The sequence below is a fragment of the Lingula anatina genome, chromosome 1, assembly GCF_051362555.1.
Source record: "Lingula anatina isolate TDL-2025a chromosome 1, LinAna3.0, whole genome shotgun sequence".
In the NCBI taxonomy this organism is placed as follows: Eukaryota; Metazoa; Brachiopoda; class Lingulata; order Lingulida; family Lingulidae; genus Lingula; species Lingula anatina.
In genome coordinates this window covers 23,033,676-23,051,233 of record NC_141767.1, presented here as the reverse complement: position 1 = coordinate 23,051,233, position 17,558 = coordinate 23,033,676, and the positions used below count along the sequence as shown (strand labels likewise).

Here is a 17,558-nt window from a genome sequence, read left to right as displayed (position 1 = left end):
GTTACATCAACAATTACAGTTGCATTATGGGATATTTACTGTCATAGTTACAACAACAATTACAGTTGCATTATGGGATATTTGCTGTCATAGCTACATCAACAATTGCATTTGTATTATGGGATATATTTTGTCATTGTTACATCAACAATTACATTTGTATTTTGGGATGTTTGTTGTCATTGTTACACCAACAAATGGGGTTACAATTGTTGGCATTGTTACATCAGTGGGTCCAGATGTTGAGATATTTGATGTCATTGTTATATATCAACAATTGCAGTTGTATTATGGGATAATTGCTGATCATGATAGTATTACATCAATAGTTTATCTCAGCATAAGTTCACAAAAGTTTGCTCTTGTACCATAAGAAGACATTACTCCTGGCTGATTCAACCATTACTTTTACACCAATTGGATATGGGGCATTTTTGGTCTTTTCTCTTTGTAATATGAGTAGGATTCTTTGCCATTGTTACACAAGCGGTTTGCCTAATTTTAGGACAATTAATGATTTATCAACAGTCACTTATGTAGTCATAGAAGGGCATTGTTACATCACATAGCTACCCTTGGTGTTGTCATCAACCTAATGAAATAAAAATGTGCAGCACTATGGTTCTGAAGGTGCAAGGAGTGGCAGCAAGGACATTTTTGATGGAAAAAGTAATTTTAATTGTTTTTTATAGCCATATTTTTATATTAAAATCAAGTGAAAATGTCTCTGTCATTTCTGTGCCAGTGGATTAGTAATATTTATTTCAGAACTGGTTATCAACAGTCCTTGGGTATTGCAGATCAAGTGACCAGAATAAGGGATTTGCACTGTTATGTGTTTTCTTTAAAAAAGGTGACCTGAAGACAAAGCAACTACTTCAAATCACCATCCTGTGTTTTTGTTCTAGTACTACCTACATCAGCGTGTCACGTCGGTGTCCCCCACGTACCAGATGACGCAGCCATATCATGGCTCTCCCACCCACCGTGCCCAGTTATCACATACCATTCAGGGTACAGCTGTGCCCATCATGGTAACCTTCTGCCATTATTGCCTGCATTTCCTGACAGCATATGTATTGTGTTGTATTTTCACTGTTGTATATTAAAATTTTCATTGCTTTTGTTATATTTTTACTTTTTTTTTTTTTTTTTTTTTTTTGGTGTCTTGGTAATATCAAATCATGATAGTCATTTGATTAGCACATGGCACCAGAGTCTTTTAGATGGGAAATGTGTGATTTCCTATTTGAATGGATAGGCTTATAACATTACAAAATGACGTAACAGATTTTGTAATGCAGAAAAAAAGATGCTGTAGCAAACTGTTTAGGTACTTGCTTAGCTCTTATTAAAACATTTTTGAATTTTCAGCTTACAATTTTTTAAAGAACTAACCTCTACAGATACTTTAGCATGTTATCTTTAAAATCCTGATGAGTTTCGGTATGAGAAAAGAAATGAAGAACGAGTGAGATCTATCAAACTTTTCAAATTGAAAGTTATTTTTTATTTCACCAATAGTAGCAAACCACAAAAAGAGGTCATCAGGATTCAAATGTTATTGATTTTTTTTTGACAGTTTTATTGAAATTGTTACTGTCTTAGTTATGTGTTTGCATATGCATGTTTTGAGCTGCTACCTGGAAAAATTATAAACAGTTATGCCAGTGTTTGTCTTTTTTACTTATATGTGAAATGATATGGATAACCTCTGATAATAAGTGAAGTACATATTACAAATAAATTTATATAATTATATACTCTATTTGCCATAGTTTTTGATGGTTCACAATTCAGTTTTTTTTTTTTCATCAAGTCTGTCAAGCTTGTGAGCTAAATTAATTTTATAAGTAATTGTGTGGTAAAGTTTGGTGTTGTAGAGAAAAATATGTGGACTTAAAAAAAGTCCAGTATTTTTTTTTATTAATGTAATAAGCTCTAAGGTGCACAATTTTAAAAGATTAAATGAAATTTGAGTCAGGCAGCCTTTTCAAGCAATTAGTGGCTAAATTTCAATTACTATTAAAGTCACCTCGACATGTATATAAGCCAATATAAGCCAATATGTCTTTCCATTATGTACCACTGCACAGTGCATGATAGTTTTTTTTTTTTTTTTTTTTTTTTTTTTTTTTTTTTTTTTTTTTTTTTTGTAAATAATCAACTTGAAACTAGTGATGTGAGAATGTGAACTTTGCTAGTATGAAGAATTTTTTTATGCATGACATCTTTTGGTATGCAATATCATGAAAATGAGAGTGATACACTTTGCTTTGCATGGCTGTTTGAATGATATATTGATAGACTTTAAAACAAAAAGCTTACTAGGCATGTTTTAGATCTTTGATGTTTTGATGATGGTACGTGATAGTTTAGTAATTACAAATCATATGAATTATGAAAAAATTGCTTATAATTGAGAAAAAAGGACAAATGAATACTTCAAGTAGTGTTAGAAATATAAACTACAAAATGAGCTGAATTTTTGAATTTGACATGTGAAAAAAAGACATTGGGAAATAATTTAGGAATTGGATGTCATAAGTTTATGTGACTCTTGATTCTGATATCAAATTTTCACTTATTTCAGTAGAAAGATTTGTGCATCCCAGAAGAAAGAGTGCTTTTGACAGGTCATTGATGATGTGTTTTTTAAAATATATTTTCTGTGTTTTGGTTGCAGGACAGCAAGAGCTACATAGGGGATTACTCTGCAGTGAAAGAACTAGATATGATAAGTAAAGAAATAGAAGATATGAAAAGGTGGGTTGATGTGCTTTTATTTATTTATTTATTTATTTATTTATTGCAATTTTATGGTTGTCATTTTTTATCTGTGCTTTAAGTGTATTTTTGCCCCCCCCCCCCCCCCACACACACACACATACACACACACACACACACACATGGGTATGGGTAAGTTTGGGTGCATTCAGGTTCACAATGAATCTATCTTACTACCCACAGCACACTAACTCCACACCATGTTAATATGATTGCACTAAGCGAGAGTCTCTGTGGAGTTAATGCACAGTAGTTAGTACAATAGATTCATTGTGAACACACCCTTTGTGTTTGGATACACCCATAGGTATCTATTTTGTGATGAATAAAGCAAGTGTAAGAAACATCCTTTCTAAAATTTAGTTTCAAGCCAACTAAGAAAAAGGTCCTAACAAAAAACATCCTGGTATTTTGAGTTCTATTAGTAATACATACATAAAACCAGTCTTCACATTATAACTTTTATTTATTCTCTCATTCATTAAAGAAACAGGGTTCTTAGATTACTTTAAGTAAATCAAATTAAATAGCTCACTGAAATTAAGATAACATAAATAAATAAATAAATAAATAAATAAATAAATAAATAAATAAATAAATAAATATCATGGCACCACTGATTGTTACAACAGGCACAGTTCATCCCAGCAGACTTATCAATGCATGTTGACATATTTAAATCTTAAGGCTAAATGCTGAGCACCTGAAACTTTTTTTTTTTAATTTCCTTTGCAAGCGGTATTTGGTCTGATACTATATGACTGAAAATGCAATATATTAGATTTGTTACAGGCAGGTTGTCCTCAAAACTCAGTGAGTGATAACACTGCTAGAAGGGATAATACTGTTGGTGAAAGGTACAAAAAAAAGGACAATTTAGCTTAGTGGTCCATCCTTGTTTGTTGATAACTTGTTTCACTTGTTTTTTATGGGGGAATGGGGCATTTTAAGTACTTGAAATTTGTGATTCAACTGACAATTTGGCTTTAAGCAAGTTGAATATATTTGCTGATGAAGACAGAAACATTAAGTGAATTAAAAGTGAAACATAGCCTAGTTTTCTGATGTATCATTTCAAGTTCATCTTATTGGCAGTGCTTGGCCAATTATATTTCAATAAATAAATATTGTACACATAACAATAAAATATAAAGGTATATGATTGTGTCACATGTGAGGGTGGAGGGGTGAAATGTTGATACATCCTGGACTGCTGAACTTCAACATTTTGCAAAAAAATGCAAATTTGTGCTGTGCAAATTTATGTTAAATCTAAGCAATAGAGAGCTAATATACAGGTATCAAGATGATAAATTTCATACACTTGAAATATGTAATTCCAACCACCCATAGAAACTACCAGATGGAAAATTTTACTTAGGGAAAAAAACGATTATATGCTTCTTATGTATAATTTATGATATCAAAAACTTGGATAGGATGTGTAAAGTGGATAACTTTTTTTTTTCTTTTTTTATTTGAGTGTTCAAACAAAACGTACTCAATCACTGTCTGACTTACTGTGCTGTCTGACTTCATCTGTGTGCACTGTTACTATTAATACTTTATTTACTATGTATTTGTTACTTGGGTCACCTTAGATCTAAAATAAAAAAATTAATGCTTTCTTATTTCAATATAATAATAAGTAGTGATATTAACCACAAAGTATAAATTCTACAAGGAATAATGCATTGAAAAAAGTTGTTTACAACTGCTGGTTAGGCAAAACATGCATATGACAGATTACAAGCCCAGTTTCACTGGTTTCCCCCCTGAGGTTTTACTTGCTAAAGCCTTCTTTTTTCAAATCTGGAGGAAATTGTCAAACCAAATATAGGTTGCCAAGGAAATGCTTGTCACTTTATTGGTCTCTTTTCAGGCATTGCATATAATGCAGTCTACATGGCACAAGTTCTTCAGCTCACAAATGAGATAAAGCAGTATAATTGACACTTGACAATCAGTACGCAATTATTCTACCTTTTCAATGTGAGAAAATTGTAAATTTTATAGATACTGCATCTTTCAGATCATAATTTCTCATAAATAGAACATTCCTATTGAGTGGTAGCAACAAAATTAAAAGGCAGGCTACTCTATACTTCTATACCATGCAGTAAAAACCACAAACCAAAAGTGATATATAGAAATATAATTTTTGTAATTATGAAATTATGTATTTGAAAGTTTGATTATTTTTGCCCATTGAAAAGATTGAGTAATTACCATACTCTTAATACTTCTGACTCGATCATGACAGTATATAGCTTTTTGGCAACTAACAACTTATAACCAAGGTGCATGCCCTAAATGAAATCAGTAAAGTGCCATTACCTTAATTTCATTAATTTCATAAGTATAAATAACACAAGATTATAATTAAGAATAAAAGGAATGTAGTTTCAGTTTGGAATGTTTTAGAAGACCATGGTCTTGAATTGGCTTAATTTGATTAATATGCTACAAAAATATATCCCAAAGCACCAATTGGTAGGCTTAGTAACCTTGGTCACCTTGCCCTTGTAGAACTGTGTTTTGTCAGCCAAGCCTGCAGTGTTTTCTTATCTCTTTCTAACTGCTTTTCAAGTATCTGTCCTCCTATAGAAGCAATGTTATACCTCGTACCAACAGACATGGTATGAAGCACAATTATCTCATTCATTTTGCGTGATTTGTCAGGCTGATAAACTTTGGTGATCCAGTCGTCAGCATACCAGGTTGTAAAATTCCTCGGATAATAAAAGCCAAAGATGTCCACGTGGGTCTTATGGACGAAGTCATATGTCAGGATAGCCATATTTCCCCCCTGATGATTCGGTCCAACAACCCCTACATTGGGAGGGTTAAATTGGGATAGCGCTCTGATAAATACCTCGGTCCAATTTTTGGATTTCATTTTAGTGTCATCATTCACCCTGTAGTAGTAATCCATGGAGTCATTGTAAGCTGCCATCATGGCGTCGTTCTGTGCCCATGCTGGTTTCCCAGAATGTCCACAGTTTACAAAGTGTAGGAGCACAGGTAGAGATGGATGACAGTGGGTCTTGACTAGTGTGTAAAATGATACAGTGAAATTCTTGTGAGACCCTTCCTTACTGAAGAAAGCATCCGTATGATCGTGGGCAAGATAGAAATGGTACCTGTATCCTAAGCTGGCAGTCTCACAGAAACTAGGGAGAAGTGTTGTAAATAAAGGCAAAGCACTGTTGATTTTATCCATGGGAATTTTGTTTGTTGTTATGCCAAGTCCAATGGCAATGTTGATTCTTGGCATCATAGTGTTGTGTGGTTTGATGTCTTCTCTGATGCTAGCCACCACAGGGCGGTTAGTTTGGAATACGAGGTCTATGTTGAACACTTGAGAGAATTGTATCCTGTGGTTGTAGTTTGTCATGTCTATGTTGTACACCACAATCAGCATACTGAGCAACAATCCAATGCAAAACGTCCCAATTAGAATCGCATTCTGTGATCTCAGCATTTTACTCCCGGTGAAGTTGGCCGCTTACTTGCAGCCAGTATCTCCAGGTCTTTTTATCTGCTTTAAAAAAAAAAAAGATAATTTTAGGAACTGATTATACTTAATGGCTTGATGTCCTCAGTGGGGAAAATTGCGAATATTACAGATACTGTATTGTCAATAACTTAGAACATTTAGAACATTTCTGTTAGGTGCAGTGGCAAAATGGCGAAGCTGGCTGCATATATAGTTCTGTTCTATATATTATATGCACCACAAATACTACGTATACTAAAATGTATTTCAGTGATGCCAAAATTAAATATCTGAATGATTGATAATTTTCCCCATTAATGTCTCCTTGTTCACACACTTGAAAGCATCAATAAAGGACAAACACAAGTATGATTAGACCTGAAAAAATTGCATCAATATATATTAGCCAAACAAATAGTGAATCAATTTCCATTGTGGAGTTGCAAAGAAGCCAAGATGTTGAGAACATATTTTGGCTTTGCGTTTTACTGCGCACCTTAATGGCTTACATAATTTTGGCTTACGTTTTTGTTCTTTTGGCTTAATCAATATTTTCAGGCCTAAAAAGTACTTAATACTATTAAGTCTACCTGCTGGGTTTGCTAGGCTAAAGTAAAGATTACAATACAGTGTGTTAATGTCAAGACTTTGATATGGCTAAAAGTTCCAGCTATAAAGTTTAAGTCACTATCATGCTAGAGTCCACCCAGAAATTGCATTGATTGTTAAATACAAAATTTATACCCAATCTAACTGACGAAAGTATATTTTATGCCCTAGCTACCCAGTACTTACTGTCCTGCCATGCCATTTCACTTATTATATAGCCTAGCTCAGTAGTACTTTTCAGTGTATACTGTACCACACAATAGTTTACCCGAGTCCCTTTTTATCAGTGTGAATGGAGGTGGGTCATTTTTTCCATGTCTTTGCATTCTATTGTATGCAAAGAATAAACAGAGTAGGTCATACTGTATAAGTTAGTGTTTGTGTTGGGTTGCAAGCAAATTATTGACTGTAGGCTGTTGCATAATTCAAATGGAAATGGTGTAGGACGCTTGGGGCATTGTTGCAAATTACAGGAGTATTGTAATTATACTACTCAAGGGAAGTTAGGGAACACAAATTAGGTTTTTAAAAAATAATGTTTACTGTTTATTTACTAAAGACGTAAAAAAATAATAATGATAATGGTCAACCATTGCTTTATTGAAGCTTGTATTGTGTTTGGACTTTAATATCCAGTAACATTATGCAAATGCTCATTAAAAGGAAGGGAGGTCAAAAAGTAAGTTCATACCGTATAGCTAAAAAAAAACACGACTATTGGTACGCGTATGATCGATAACTGATTTAATTCTCGTAAGATTACCATCCGCCCCCTTCCTTATGAATAGGTATTACTTTATTAATACAATGCAACCATCGTGTAGCCGCATGTTAGAAGACAATGTTTGATTACGCACAGCAGTAGGAGGCCGCTACCCCTTCCCAGCAAGGAGTCAACACAGCAGCGCGTAACCCGGGGTTAATTAGGGGTTATTAGCTGTCCACTTATGATCGGTATTGTTCGTCTTGATTGCAGCACACTTCCTACTCACTATTGGTTCGACCGCCTCTTCTTTAAATGCTCTCTCAAACCTTTCCTCAGTCAGCCGAGAATGGAAACACGTTTATCTGCCGATAAACTACGTCGTTGATGTATTATTTGGCATCATTCTACAGTGGGTCATAAGGCTCTATCTATCATTTTTTTCGTCTCGCATTTTACCAGATTAAGCTGACGCTCGAAAACTAAATTTAATGAATAATTTTCTCACGTGCACCGTATCCAGCTAATTTTACGACAATAACTACCACGGCACAAGGCCATTTGCAATTGTAGACGAACCACGTGTTTCCAACTGATAGGCCAATACAACTATACGAGACCCATTGTACGAGAAAAGACCGTTTATATTTAATGAATTAAAAAACATTTGAGGATTGCGATTTTCTATTGATATACTATCGATGGTATCCCTGTATTAAATCATCCACTGCTACCCCCTCTTTTGTAGTGTAGCATGACTCGTATCACAAGATGGCCTTAGAAATGAAGTAAGACAGGCCTACACTCTGATAGTTTTTAGTCTATTATTAACCCTAATGTCGTTGCTTGTCATTCATTCTAGAACTCTCTGAGCCATCGCAAAATTATTTGCCAGGACATTTAAAGGCTACTTCTTAACGGATTTTTTTTTTTATTTGCACTGAGTCCAAAATGTTCGAGGACGTCTCTGTCGTTATCGCCGTTTCTCGGACGCAGTCCCAGACAAAGGATCGGAAAGTTTCTAAATAAAAGAACTTATAAATGCTGCCACTAGCCATCCTTATTGTTCCTAAGTAAAGAGAGGCGATAATGATCTTTTCTTTCTTCTAGCTTAGTCTGTCGACTAAAATGAACAAGGTTAGGCCTACAATGCAACCACCTATTATTACGACCATTAATGAGGTTCTTTGCTACACTCCCTTTCTTCATGATTGCGAAACCAGTGGGGTGCTGTGTTTTAAATATATAAAAAAGGGTCTCGCGAGGTGAAGCTATAATAATGAAATAAAAAAATCCAATGAATAGGCCTATCTAATAAACCATGAAGCACGTAGTCTAGGCCTCTTCTTTGACCGACATCACATTTTTACATTCTTTGTTTTAATAAGAGGACGAACGTGGTCTAATTTGTCTTTTGGTGGTGTGTGATTTTGCTCGAAGTAGCGGAGTCAAGTAAATCGGTGATTTACCGTTGGTAAGAGTAGCGATCATCGCTCCTGCGTCCTCATAGATTACTTTCTAATCACCCGTAATTAACGCAGTCAGGAATAAGCGCTCAAATAGGGGTTTTTGTATCAGGGAAAATTTTAGTATTAATCTTATGTTATTATGTATCTGTATCTGCACACTGATCGAATTAAAAAGAAAATCTCCAGATGTAAACAAAGGTCAGTCAAGTAATATCACTCATCCCAGGCTGCAGGGCAGATATAGAGAATTGAATGAAGCGCCAGTGATCTGGCAACCCTACAAATTTGTCATAATGATTCATGGGCAAACAATAGAAGCATGAAATTAACACCTTTTACAGTGTGAATGACGACACCTTATGAGGCTTTTGTTTCTTCTCCTGGGTTGGTATTACAAAGTAAGTATGTTGACGTAAGTGTGTTGACTTTTGCATGTTCAAAGGAACAATGGAAATGTCATTTCAAAACAAAGAGCCACATTTCCCTACTTAGGTGGCCAAAATATTGTCAATGAAACGCAAAAAAGACAAAATCACAAGCTGTTACTGACTGAGTCTAACTCAAATGCAAAAAGGTACGCACAGCGACAAAGCGCTATTGTAAACAATGACCCGACGATGAGATCAATAAGATGTATAAAATGACTATTTGTACTATAAAACTGTACCCCTGCCCCTACTTGTATATTATTACACACACAAGGCCACCCTATACCAGAGTTACAGATTGATTTTTCATTACACAGTCTCTCCCTAGTAGAGGGTCTTCTCTCGCTTTCTCTCAAATCAAAATAAACTAGCAAACATGAAAATTGGCAAAATGTATTAGAATGTAAAGTGTTGCGAACCCTTTAAACAAGGTGAATGGTAATATGCACGTTTAGACAAATTTTAATTTTAATTTCAATTAAATTTAATTGTACCACCAGCGTTAGCGCTGGCGGTACACATGGTTTCGGTCTCGTCCGGATCGTTCCGCCGGCTCCGCCGGCTCCGCCGGCTCCGCCGGACGGCTACCGTTACCGCTTCTCCTCCTAGACGGTAAGGCCCCCCATACCCATCTCATGGATTTAGGTCACCTATAATCTCAACTCGTTCCACGTAAAATTTGGGCTTTGTCGGTATTGGGGTCTGGGTGTGGCACTCATTGCAATGCACCCTTGTCCAAAAATGGCAAAATTAAATGCTAATTATCTACCCTACGGAAGGAGTTACGGGAAAAATTTCTACAGACGGCTTTCCAAAAGTCATATGTGTAGATTTCAAATATACCCTCGGATTTGACCTTTGACCTTTACTTCAAGGTCAAATGGGCCAAAATTTTCAAAAAAATGAAATTTTTTACGAAAAAAAAATTTTTTGCCCTGTTATTCAGACACCACACAGACTTAACCAATAATATTATTGGAAAGTGTTACCCTTCAGGTCATCTTTCATCTCCGTGAATTTGGGGTCAATCGGTGCATTTTCACAGGAGTAGCGGCCATAAGATACCGAAACTGAAAACTGTCTCTAATTCGGGAACCGTTAATGCTAGAGACCCATTCTTTTTTGCATTTTGTAGAGCATGTAAAGCCCAACACTGGAGGTGGTCTCGGTTTTTTTGTATTCCATACGGTTTTCGAGTTACGCTGTATCAAAAAGTACATATTGGTGGTGAAAGGAAAATGTACGGAAGCCCACTGGTGCCATATGTAGAAAAAAAAATTATCTCGAAATTTCGAGATACTACTTTGAAATTTGAACAAAAAAATTTACCACCAGCGTTAGCGCTGGCGGTACACATGGTTTCGGTCCCGTCCGGTCCGTTCCGCCGGCTCCGCCGCCATGTTACCGTTACCGCTTCTCCTCCTAGACGGTAAGGGCCCCCGTACCCATCTCATGGATTTAGGTCACCTATAATCTCAACTCGTTCCACGTAAAATTTGGGCTTTGTCGGTATTGGGGTCTGGGTGTGGCACTCATTGCAATGCACCCTTGTCTAAAAATGGCAAAATTAAATGCTAATTATCTACCCTACAGAAGGAGTTACGGGAAAAATTTCTATAGACGGCTTTCCAAAAGTCATATGTGTAGATTTCAAATATACCCTCGGATTTGACCTTTGACCTTTACTTCAAGGTCAAATGGGCCAAAATTTTCAAAAAAATGAAATTTTTTACGAAAAAAAAATTTTTTGCCCTGTTATTCAGACGCCACACAGACTTAACCAATAATATTATTGGAAAGTGTTACCCTTCAGGTCATCTTTCATCTCCGTGAATTTGGGGTCAATCGGTGCATTTTCACAGGAGTAGCGGCCATAAGATACCGAAACTGAAAACTGTCTCTAATTCGGGAACCGTTAATGCTAGAGACCCATTCTTTTTTGCATTTTGTAGAGCATGTAAAGCCCAACACTGGAGGTGGTCTCGGTTTTTTTGTATTCCATACGGTTTTCGAGTTACGCTGTATCAGAAAGTACATATTGGTGGTGAAAGGAAAATGTACGGAAGCCGACTGGTGCCATATGTAGAAAAAAAAATTATCTCGAAATTTCGAGATACTATTTTGAAATTTGAACAAAAAAAAATTTTTATCTCGAAATTTCGAGATAGCATTTTGAAATTTGAACAAAAAAAAAATTATCTCGAAATTTCGAGATAGCATTTTGATATTTGAGCAAAAAAATTTATCTCGAAATTTCGAGATAGTATTTTGAAATTTGAACAAAAAAAATGCTATCTCGAAATTTCGAGATAATTTTTTTTTTCAACATATGGCACCAGTCGGCTTCCGTAAAAATGTGCAGTACGGTAATGGATAATAAATTTTGAACTCCGGAAAAATAAAACATAATGCTTGGCAAAGCAGACAACTTGTGGTCAAAAATGACATTATTTTATCAAATTTAAACTTCTGCAACTTCAGAGAACCTCCCATTTCAAGAACTTTGACCAAAATGACCTTTTCTTTATTTTAATTAATTTTTTCTGTAGGAAATTTATGGCACATTATGGTAACTCCAAAATTATAACATTTAGTCCCTTATATCTCCAAAACTGGCAGAGATAGGTCCATAGTTACTATTGAAGTTGAATAGGAAGTCATATACTGGCAATCTTACTGTGACCTTGACATTGACCTTTGACCTACTTTTCACCATGAACTGAACTTTGCAAATTTTGCTTCCCTTTTATCTCCAAAACTGGCAGAGATAGGTCCATAGTTACTATTGAAGTTGAATAGGAAGTCATATACTGGCAATCTTACTGTGACCTTGAAATTGACCTTTGACCTACTTATCACCATGAACTGAACTTTGCAAATTTTGCTTCCCTTTTATCTCCAAAACTGGCAGAGATAGGTCCATAGTTACTATTGAACTTGAATAGGAAGTCATATACTGGCAATTTTACTGTGACCTTGAAATTGACCTTTGACCTACTTTTCACCTTGAACTGAACTTTGCAAAATTTGCTTCCCTTTCATCTCCAAAACTGGCAGAGATAGGTCCATAGTTACTATTGAACTTGCATAGGAAGTCATATACTGGCAATTTTACTGTGACCTTGAAATTGACCTTTGACCTTCTTTTCACCATGAACTGAACTTTGCAAATTTTGCTTCCCTTTTATCTCCAAAACTGGCAGAGATAGGTCCATAGTTACTATTGAAGTTGAATAGGAAGTCATATACTGGCAATCTTACTGTGACCTTGAAATTGACCTTTGACCTACTTTTCACCATGAACTGAACTTTGCAAATTTTGCTTCCCTTTTATCTCCAAAACTGGCAGAGATAGGTCCATAGTTACTATTGAAGTTGGATAGGAAGTCATATACTGGCAATTTACTGTGACCTTGAAATTGACCTTTGACCTACTTTTCACCATGAACTGAACTTTGCAAATTTTGCTTCCCTTTTATCTCCAAAACTGGCAGAGATAGGTCCATAGTTACTATTGAAGTTGAATAGGAAGTCATATACTGGCAATCTTACTGTGACCTTGAAATTGACCTTTGACCTACTTATCACCATGAACTGAACTTTGCAAATTTTGCTTCCCTTTTATCTCCAAAACTGGCAGAGATAGGTCCATAGTTACTATTGAAGTTGAATAGGAAGTCATATACTGGCAATTTTACTGTGACCTTGAAATTGACCTTTGACCTACTTTTCACCTTGAACTGAACTTTGCAAAATTTGCTTCCCTTTTATCTCCAAAACTGGCAGAGATAGGTCCATAGTTACTATTGAACTTGCATAGGAAGTCATATACTGGCAATTTTACTGTGTCCTTGAAATTGACCTTTGACCTTCTTTTCACCATGAACTGAACTTTGCAAATTTTGCTTCCCTTTTATCTCCAAAACTGGCAGAGATAGGTCCATAGTTACTATTGAAGTTGAATAGGAAGTCATATACTGGCAATCTAAATGTGACCTTGAAATTGACCTTTGACCTACTTTTCACCATGAACTGAACTTTGCAAATTTTGCTTCCCTTTTATCTCCAAAACTGGCAGAGATAGGTCCATAGTTACTATTGAAGTTGAATAGGAAGTCATATACTGGCAATCTTACTGTGACCTTGAAATTGACCTTTGACCTACTTTTCACCATGAACTGAACTTTGCAAATTTTGCTTCCCTTTTATCTCCAAAACTGGCAGAGATAGGTCCATAGTTACTATTGAAGTTGGATAGGAAGTCATATACTGGCAATTTACTGTGACCTTGAAATTGACCTTTGACCTACCTTACAATGAACTTAACTTTGATTGCACCATTTTTAGTTATATATATTTTTTGCATATTTTGAAAATTCTTGTTGATTGCATTTTTACAGCTTGTCAAGCACAAGACTGGTGGCTGCACCCCTTATTTTGTGTATGTGGGGGTCTATACGAATGCGCTTGCTCCAGCTGGTGGTACAATATTCGGAGGCGGTATCGCCTCTCTGATCCTCTAGTTTTAATTAAAATTGATATTACCAAAATTAGTAAATGTCGTTTGCGTCATGTATCAATATTTTTGCGCATAATAGTACCTACGTTATAAACATTCAGCAAAGATATTTGGAAGGCCGCTCTTTTGTTGTTTATATCAAAGGAAAAATATTTGATACCCATCGTATCAATCATTATACCATGATAAGAGATTAGCATACTAATTTATGTCCCCAGTAATAATAACTTTAACAATAACAACAAACCTTCCTACTGTGCTTTCCGTTGCAAAAACAATTAGCCACGACTGTTTTATATATTAATAGATATTTATAATAATGACAATTTCAAAATCTTCACAAGTATCGACAGGGACACGAACTCCCGTCGGGTAGGTTGCAGAGGACTCAACGACATTAACCGTTGTTCCACCAATTCTATTGTTCACGCCCACAGGTATCGACAGCTCTGTATTGCCGCGCATGCCGAAGCTTTGCGGAAATTGCTGAAGGCTAGGAAAATTCTTCAAAATATACTTTTATTACATTTAATCAAATCCAGACTATCTCCCACTGCCCTGAGGTATGGCTAAAGGCTTTCAGTTGTCATCAGACTTTGTAATTTGGGAGAAAAAAGTGAAACAGTAACTTCTGGTGATGAATAATAGGTAATAGTGCTGCAAGGTGTTGTTTTTTATCCCTGATGTACGAGTAGCTTTTTCTACAGTTTCTATAATTCTCTTAACTTATGAAAATATGCAGGTTTTCTGATATAATAAGACTTTGATAAAATCAAAACCAATAATACTTTTAAAGTCGAGAGTCGGGATAAATATCGGCAAGGTGGAGATATGTCCCGCCGGCGCTTCCGCAACAGACTGAAGGACGCAAGTTACAAAGCAAAACATGTTTAGTCAAGTTAAAGACTTAATTACCGGTTTAACTTCGGCGGCAGTGCCTACTGCTGTGAGCAGTCCATCGTAATCCCCCTATCATTAACACTGTCGGGGACGTGCGCATTAGCGCGTCTGATGTAGACAGCGTGTGCTATTAAAGTGACCGGGGACTTATTAGCTATAGTGTAGCTCTTAGAATCTTTTCAGTATCATGTTTGTCCACCTCTGGAAACCACATTTGCTTCACAACACTTCCCCATCAAGTAAATACTGTCTAGAGCAGTAATATGGAATTCCCTTCTTGAATAAGCCATTGAGCGAGCTGATCGAGATCAACGGGGGGGGGGGGGGGGGGGGGGGGGGGGGGGGGGGGGGGGGGGTATAATTCCGTTAATCTTTTTGCGTGAATCAATTAACTAAAGTAAGACATTTTGGGGCTTTCATCAAACTCAAATTGTATGATATTAGTGTAATGTATATTCATCCCAGCAGTTCAATTTGAGTTGTGAATTAAGATATCAGAAAATGAAGTCTGTACATTCATTATCCTTGCACAGCAAGTGTTAGACCTGTATATAGTAAAAGTGTTAATTTTTATGGAAATTTCAACAATTTTCTCTCTGTTATCAAGATATACCATATACAAAGCTCTTGACAAAATTATAATTTTTAAACCAAAATGATATAAATCTATTTAATTTAGCCTCTCGTAATAGAAATACATACATGTACCAGTGAATCTCACTTATAATCATAATAATTAGAAATACAGAATTAAGAACTTGAAAACAGATCTCTGAGTATTCAGGAAACTCATATTATATGATGTAAGTGTAATGTATATTCATCCCAGCAGTTCAGTTTAATTTGTAACTAAGGATATCAGAAAATGAAGTCTGTACGTTCATTATCCTTGCACAGCCAGCGTTAGACCTGTATATAGTAAAACTGTTAATTTTTATGGAAATTTCAACAATTTTCTCTCAATTATCAAGGTATACCATATACAAAGCTCTTGACAAAATTATGATTTATAAACCAGAATTATATAAATCTATTTAATTTAGCCAATGGTAATAGAGATAGAGACCATTGAATTTCACTTACAATGGTAATAATTAAAAATACAGAATTAAGAACAGAATTAAGAATTAAGAACAGAGTTACGGGGAATCTGCTGTATGTCTTACATTTAAAAGTATTAACAATATACATGGTTTACCTGGACTAAATCGGCCTTATGAAAAAGAATGGCCATCAGGCCCACGCTATTTATATTGGTTAAAAGGGGTCAATAAGGTTGGACAACAATGAATGGAAAGTCTGGAGTTTGACCTTTGCATGTATTTATGGTCTGTTCCAATACTCAATTGAACTGAATTATTTGAAGATTGTGAACAATATGATAATAAGGAACATGACAGATAATAAAAAGAAAAAAAAATACTGGTTGAAAATTTACTCTAAGGATTCATGCTGTATACGTAGAATCATGACTTACCTCTTGAATCCTGTCCAACCAAGCCCATCAAATCCGGTGTGAAGCAGGCTATTTCTTATCTCCATTTTGACCTACATATATTACCCAGACAACATCCTACCTGAGTCCACCTCATTGCCTGTAATCTGTCACGTGTTTGTGTGCACACGATTATTTGTTTTCCGATAAGAGACTGATCCCGATATTAACATACCTGATCTTATTATTTTCTCCCTCATTACAGTGTACGCCAGTTGGCATTCTTCATATATATATTTTTTTCTTTTTGGATGTGAGGTTAAAGTGTCCTCATCTTATAATTTATCAATTTGTCAAATTATTCTATATCTACAACTGCTGGTCATATTGAAATAAGCATAATAACTGGCATGAAAAAAGATGCAATTTGATAATCAGTTATGGCATTATGTTACCTTATGGTACCTTGTCATAACATTTCCATACATACGTTAAAATTATCTAAGAACATCAGTATTAATGTATGGACATTCATGGTTCCAGAAAGTGACAAAGAATCCCCTTTATTCTTATATAGATTAATGACACAAAGGGACACCTGTGAAAATTCCGTGTATTTTCATCACCTATTATATTATAATATAAAGTGTCATGTGGCTTGTCATTTTTATATGGATGGATTTAGACATTGAATGTCAGTAGCGCGTGTCCCTTACATTCTTTGGAAGAAAAAACATCCTGAAGTCTTGAGTAATTGGCGATAAGTTTCAGCCATGTATTATATATTAAATGGTTTTGTTTTCAAGAAAAAAAAAATAACAAAACAAAGTACATTGTGTTTGCATTTTTGAGGGGGATTCCCAGTGAAGGAAGAGTATTTAAATTGACGATATATGTCAGGCTATCTTTTCGCAATAGTATACCCTCTTCCTTATCTGAGATAAAGCCATCTGGATTGCAGTGTATTATATTTATTCATTATAGAATTTATTAGTCTCAACAGACAATTCAAATCATTGAAATACATGGCATTTCAGGTATTTCTCATTTATTAGGCAAATTTATTAAGCTGTGCTAACTAATAAAGTGTCTAGCTTTGATTAAAAAATTGTGTTGAAGTAGCAAAAGAAGTCAAATTTCGACCTTCCTATAAAAAAGCATATAATACATTGTAAAAAAAAAATGCTGTAAGTTTTAAAGTCTTAAAAG

At 35.3% G+C, this 17,558-nt stretch overlaps 2 protein-coding genes across 8 annotated transcripts in view; one reads left to right on the top strand and one right to left on the bottom strand.

The window, feature by feature from the left end:
• The window catches only part of LOC106152297 (epidermal growth factor receptor substrate 15-like 1), a 43,403-nt gene that overhangs the window by 15,464 nt on the left and 10,381 nt on the right, over window positions 1-17,558 (top strand). For 3 of the 4 annotated variants that reach the window (XM_013525816.2, XM_087001981.1, XM_087001989.1), the window contains 2 exons: window positions 909-1,034; window positions 2,687-2,766. In XM_013525816.2, coding sequence (XP_013381270.1) covers window positions 909-1,034; window positions 2,687-2,766 — 206 coding nt within the window. The remainder of the gene's footprint in view (window positions 1-908; window positions 1,035-2,686; window positions 2,767-17,558) is intronic. The other variant, XM_013525818.2, reaches the window with a different exon arrangement.
• LOC106152298 (uncharacterized) lies at window positions 3,235-16,603 on the bottom strand. 4 transcript variants are annotated; one of them, XM_087002014.1, is made up of 2 exons: window positions 16,585-16,603; window positions 3,235-6,331 (listed from the first exon to the last, which is right to left on the bottom strand). In XM_087002014.1, exon 2 carries the CDS (start codon window positions 6,269-6,271, stop codon window positions 5,300-5,302), a length of 972 nt encoding a protein of 323 aa, XP_086858140.1. In that variant the 5' UTR covers window positions 6,272-6,331; window positions 16,585-16,603; the 3' UTR covers window positions 3,235-5,299. The 4 variants fall into 4 exon arrangements, with proteins under 4 accessions (XP_086858140.1, XP_013381273.1, XP_013381275.1 ...); XM_013525819.3 differs by lacking the exon at window positions 16,585-16,603 and adding an exon at window positions 16,392-16,573; XM_013525821.3 differs by lacking the exon at window positions 16,585-16,603 and adding an exon at window positions 16,392-16,547 and having other exon boundaries at window positions 3,235-6,328.